Source organism: Pinus tabuliformis, chromosome 1_2, assembly GCF_031772625.1.
Source record: "Pinus tabuliformis cultivar Carrire ecotype Pingquan chromosome 1_2, CPIR1, whole genome shotgun sequence".
NCBI classification, from domain to species: Eukaryota; Viridiplantae; Streptophyta; class Pinopsida; order Pinales; family Pinaceae; genus Pinus; species Pinus tabuliformis.
The window spans coordinates 376,809,109-376,815,482 of NC_142298.1; the positions used below are offsets into that span (position 1 = coordinate 376,809,109).

General features: G+C 40.3%; 1 protein-coding gene across 1 annotated transcript; it reads left to right on the forward strand.

Annotated features, from left to right (window-relative positions):
• The first annotated feature begins 707 nt into the window (after positions 1-707).
• LOC149205940 (uncharacterized) lies at positions 708-2,489 on the forward strand. The gene has a single exon (XM_089397543.1). It carries the CDS (start codon positions 708-710, stop codon positions 2,487-2,489), a length of 1,782 nt encoding a protein of 593 aa, XP_089253669.1.
• Positions 2,490-6,374: the final 3,885 nt, after the last annotated feature.

Below are 6,374 nucleotides of genomic sequence, written 5' to 3' on the forward strand. Positions count from 1 at the left end.
CTTTGTGTATAAACTCTTCCGAAAACAATTCTCATCTGTTCTTCGAATGCCAGACTGTTATCATAGTCTGGAACGACATTTTATCTTCTTTAAATCTACCTTACAGAAGATTTGGACACAAAGAATATAGTGTCAAATGGTGGTCAGCGCGGGGAGGTAAGGTTAAGGCAACTCCTTTTCTTACTATTTGGGAAATATGGTGTGCCAGGAATGGACACATCTTTGAGGGAGTTCTGATCATTTCTCACTGCATCATCCAAAAGATTTTACTTCGGCTGGAAAATGTCAGGACTCCCATTCGATCAATTCGGGATCGATCTCACATATCTCTTTCACATCCCTTGCACTTCCCGGCAAGGTTCTTTGATGGTGTTGCACAACGATCTCTATGTGGTTGTGGTGTATGGCTTCATGTGAACCAAAATTGTCAATACAGGATACACTAGAATGGCGGACTAGGCACAAACATGAGGGCTGAAGTCTTGGCTCTCTGGGGACTTCTTTGGTTTTCCAGACAATTGTACATTGACACCCTATTTGTATATGGGGACTCACAGGTACTAATCGAAGGCTTGTCGACAAACATTGATTTCTCCCCTCCTCATCTTACTGCCTGGATTTCTCATATTAACATCCTCAAAGGTACTTTCTCTTCGATCTCTCTCCAGCACATTTTTCATGAGAAAAATTGGGTTGCAGGGTAGATCATGGCTCCTAAACGGCAAAGACAAACCCAAAACAACCTTGGAGTAGAATCACCACCTCCCGTCACTTCAGAGATAGGAACCCCAGCTGAGCAAGCTATATTACATTCCCTTGGAGAAATGACCAATATCTTTAAGGAATGGGTCTCAAGCCAAGGACGAGATCAGGGAAATGTGCAAAAGGAATTGGAACAAAAACAGAGACAAGACCTAAATTCTCAACTCAATGTCAAAGATGGACAAGCAACACTTGATATTATGAAAGAAGTCCAAAAATCCAAATTACCAGAGTTTACAGGTCTAGAAGCGGGTTCAAAAGCAGAAGCATGGGTAATGGCTGTCAAAAGAGCACTTAGTTTTAAGGCATACACTTCTACGGAAAAAGCCCAGATATCAATGAGTCTACTAAAAGGAGATGCCTTATTATGGTGGGTAAATGAAGAAATGAAGATGCAAGTCACCCCAGCACAAGTTACTTGGGAAATGTTTGAAGAAGCCTTCCGAAATAGGTACCTATCAGAGGAGTACAAACACCAACAAGTAGGAGCTTTCCATGAAGTACGACAGAATGGTAGATCTATCGAGGACTATGAAGCTGAATTTTATTCGTTGGTTCATCACGTGGACTATATGGCTGATGATAGACGTCAAGCTGAAAGATTCTTACATGGACTCGACCCCTTAGTCCGAGCAGAAGTCGCCATGTGGAAACCCACCACTATGGCAACAACCACTAGTTTAGCCAAACAAGTCTTGAAGAAAATCAATATGAAGAAGCAAATGGTAGTTGATGAAAGTTTAGGAAAGGAGCATTCCTCAATGAGGCTGAATAAACTAGGGGGGCAGTCATATAGATTCCAAGGAAGACAAAACCCTATTTCTCGGATCGCTAGCGCAACTTCTCGACTGCCTCCAAGAGGACGTAAGGGTCAACCCTACTTGATTAATGGGAGGAGTAGAAGATTTGGTGACCAAGGACAAGTACAACGTGGAAAGCAGGTACAAGTAGAATGTTGGCATTGTAAGGGTCCACATTATAGAAGAGATTGTCCAAGTTATCAATCAGGGATAAAACAACGAGAACACAAAGCAAAAGGAGGCAGACCACAAAACCCACATCGAATTCATGCAGCTACAAACCATCGCCAGGCTGAGCACCAAGCTACTGTAGTAGAATCTGCAAGTATGATCAATAACATTCCTCTATCTGTGTTAATTGATCCAGGTAATACTGATAGTTTTATTTCACCTTCAACAATGCTTAGATGTGGATTGACAGCTCATGAGCAAAGTAACTTTAGAATGGTTGAAATGGCATCAGGGTCTCAGCAATCAGTAGGGTCAATGGTAAGAGATTGTAGTGTTAACATTGGGGGGTGTGACACCAAGATGAATCTATATAGTACAACTCTCGGAACGTATGACTTAATCGTGGGAATGGATTGGCTTGAACCCCATCAAGCTATACTGGATTGTTATAATAAAACAGTTCTCATAAAAAATGACAAGAGTGAAACCAAGGTAATAAAAGGGATTAGACGTGGTGTTACATTACGCCTCATATCAGCCAAGAAAGTTAATAAGTGTATGAGGAAAGGGTGCAAGATTTATGCGGTAGAAATGGTTCCTACCAATGAGAAGTCCTCAGATAAATTGCAACCACTGCTTTCTGAATTTGCAGATGTATTTCCTCCAGAGTTACCAGGTTTGCCTCCCGTTCGAGAAATTGATTTCTCCATAACCTTGAAACCAGAAGTCGAACCCATATCTAAAGCACCTTATTGAATGACTGTTCCAGAGCTTAATGAATTGAGTATACAGCTCAAAGAACTTCTTGATCAAGGTTTTATAAGACCCAGTGTGTCACCTTGGGGTGCACCAGTGATTTTTGTAAAGAAGAAGGATGGAACTCTTCGGTTATGTATTGATTACCGAGATCTAAACAAGGCCACCATTCGAAATAGGTACCCCATGCCTCGAGTCGATGACCTCTTCGATCAACTAAAAGGAGCTTCAATATTCTCTAAGATAGACTTACGGTCAGGTTATCATCAGCTAAGAATCAAGGAGGAAGACATACCTAAAACGGCATTCAGAACGCGCTATGGGCACTATGAGTTTATTGTTATGCCATTTGGTTTGACTAATGCCCCAGCAGCCTTCATGAACTTGATGAATAGTGTCTTCCGAAAATATCTGGACCGCTTTGTCCAAGTTTTCTTGGATGACATCCTCATTTACTCTCGTAATGAGAAAGAGCATCTAGAACACTTGAGGTTGGTACTGCAATGCCTTAGGGAACATAAGCTATATGGAAAACTTTCTAAATGTTCTTTCTTTGAGAAGGAAATTCAATATCTAGGCCATACCATTAGTGGCAAAGGCATTGCAGTTGATTACAGTAAGATAGAAACTATAATGACTTGGCCCTCTCCCCGGAATGTCAAGGAAGTACGTAGCTTTATGGGATTGGCAGGCTACTATAGAAAGTTTGTAGAAAGGTTCTCACAGATATCAAATCCCGTCACCCGCCTCCAAAGGAAAGGGGTTAAGTTTGAATGGACAAGTGAGTGTGAGAAAGCATTTAATGAGCTAAAGCATCGGCTAACAACGGCCCCAATATTAAAAGTACCTGACATGGACAAGGACTTTCTTGTATGCACGGATGCATCAGAAGAAGGATTAGGTGCAGTCTTGATGCAAGATGGAAGGGTTATCGCTTATGCTTCTCAAAAACTCAAGAACCATGAAATCAATTATGCAACTCATGATCTGGAGTTAGCAGCGGTTGTAATGGCCTTGAAATTATGGAGACATTATCTAATGGGACGTCAATTTGAATTAAGAACAGATCATAAAAGTCTTGAGTATATCTTCACACAAAAAGATCTTAATGCTCGACAACGACGCTGGAGTGAGTTATTTAGTGATTATGATTTCAAGATATATTATATTAAGGGAAAAGAGAACAAAGTGGCAGATGCTTTAAGCAGGAGACCTAGACTTCATTCAATGTCGACATTAAAGATAGACTTGAGGAGCCGGATTCTAAATCATCTAGTAAGGGACCCACATTACCAGCAAATCAAATTTGCCTTACAAGAAGAGGTACCTGTGGAAACCAAGTGGGAGGAATACACCTTAGAAAATGATGGATTGTTACGATATAAGGGTAGGATTTATGTTCCAGAAGATGATGATCTTTGGAATTTAATAATCAAGGAAGCCCATCAAGCTCCATACGCTGCACATCCAGGAGTCCAGAAAATGTATGCAGACTTAAAACAACTATTCTTCTGGATAGGAATGAAAAAGGATATAACAATGTTTGTGGCTCGATGTTTAGAATGTCAACAGGTTAAAGCTGAACATCATCACCCGGCAGGGCTTTTACAACCCCATGATATACCAGAAACTAAGTGGGAAGTTGTTTCGATGGATTTTGTTGGAGGCTTACCTATGACGTCCCAGAGACATGACTGTATTATGGTTGTGGTTGATAAATTAACTAAGAGTGCTCACTTCATTCCAGTCAAGACCACCTTTGAAGCATCAGCTATCGCTCACATTTTCCTGAAAGAAATAATTCGCCTTCATGGAGTACCACGAAAGATAATATCTGATAGAGATGCACGTTTTACTTCCAGATTTTGGAAAAGTCTATTACAATCTATGGGAACACAACTGAATTTTAGTACAGCATATCACCCTGAGACAGATGGTCAAACAGAAAGAGTAAACCAAGTGTTGGAGGACATGCTAAGAATGTATGTCATGGATCAACAAAACCAATGGGAGAAATACCTCCCCTTAGTAGAGTTTGCCTACAACAATAGTTACCACAGTTCAATACAGGCAGCTCCCTTCGAGATCTTGTATGGAAGACCATGTCGTACTCCGTTAAGTTGGGATCGATTAGAGGACCGAGTCATGTTGGGACCTGAAATGCTCCAAGAAATGGAAGATCAAATGACCACAATTAAACAGAGACTAAAAGAAGCCAGGGATCGCCAAAAAAGTTATGCTGATGCAAAGAGAATTGATAGAAACTTTGAGGAAGGAAGCCAAGTTTTCATTAGAATCAAACCCTTTAAAAGTTCCTTTAGGTTGGGTAAGGGAACAAAGCTATCGCCTAGATTTGTTGGGCCATTCACGATCCTAGAGAGGATTGGACCAGTTGCTTACAAGCTCGAGCTGCCTTTCCATCTAAGAAGGATGCATAATGTGTTTCATGTTTCTATGCTTAGAAAATATGTACCCGACCCGTCCCATGTTTTGAAATTTGAAAAATTGCAGGTTTCCGAGGAAGGAGCCCTTCAAGTCGAACCATTCTGTATACTGGACCGCCGAGTTCGTCGACTCAGGAACCGGGAGTTTGAGCAAGTCAAGGTCCAATGGGACCAATATAGCCCAGGGTCAGCTACCTGGGAAGATGCAGCTGTTATTTTTCAAGACTTTCCTTATTTACTTGATTAAAATGTGTGGTGAATAGTGCTCCTTAGCTAAGACAGATACTTTTTGGAGAATCTAAATCATGTTTTATTGTTTAAACTTTAGGATACATACACTATGATTTCCATTTAGTTTAATGAACTGTTAAGATGTTGAGTATAATGGTAAGGGAATAATGATGCACATGTGATGATGTATCCTTATGATTATGATGTTATGTCGCAGTATATTAACATATTCGTTTACTACATGATGAATAGGTATTTGATGTTGATGTTATAACTTATGATAGTATTTCTTGAGATGTAGCATGTATTTGTGATTAACTATGATGAATGCAATTTCTATGATACTATGATGGTATATCTAATGCTTGCATGTTGAAGTATGATGATTGACAGGACTCCACAATGGGCCGTGAGGGCTGGTTTATTTGATGATTTCGTGCGAGCCCATACGCACGAGGGAGAATAAGTAACATCATATGGGCTGGGGACAAACTCAATCAACACTACATATGCCAGTGGTTCCTTTGTCTTGTGTATAGCTCTTGATGGATAGCTCTTGAAGAGCTATGGGATCATCTTGAGGAGGCCAAGTGCCTGATGTTCTAGGCTAGGTGCCTGTTATTGGATTGGGATGCCGAAGCCTGGAAGGGATGTAAAGGACTTCGATGCCTGGGGCTGTGCGCCTTAGTAGTTGTGGAGGGAGTGGGCCAGCCTTGCGAGATGCCCGGGGTCATTGAGTACCGGACCGGATGCCTGCCTTGGGGCAGATGAGGTCTGAGTCAGGCGCGAGCCTTGGGGGCCAGCCTTGGACTAGGATACAGACCGGGTCAGGCTTAGCCTGGTGCCGAAAGTGGAAAAAAAAAAAAAAGACAGAGATCCTTGAGATTTCCTGGGGTGTGGGGACTTTCGATGCCTGCTGGTTATACTAGTTCAGCAGAGGGTGTTGGCAACATGAAGTAAATTGAATAATAAATAAACAAAAATAATAATAATAATAATAATAATAATAAAAATAATGAATAATAAATATACTTAACTTCGGGACGAAGTTCCTTAAAGTGGGAGAGTATGTAATATCCCTCCCCTTAATAATAAATAAAAATAATAATAAAAAAATATAATGAATAAATAATAATTAATAAAATAAATTATAAATAATAATAAATAAATCAATTAAATAATAAGATTAAAAATATATACAAAGAAATCA

Bases quoted from the DNA above. Each gene is read 5' to 3' on its own strand.
- LOC149205940 (XM_089397543.1), top strand. From the start codon at position 708: ATGGCTCCTAAACGGCAAAGACAAACCCAAAACAACCTTGGAGTAGAA.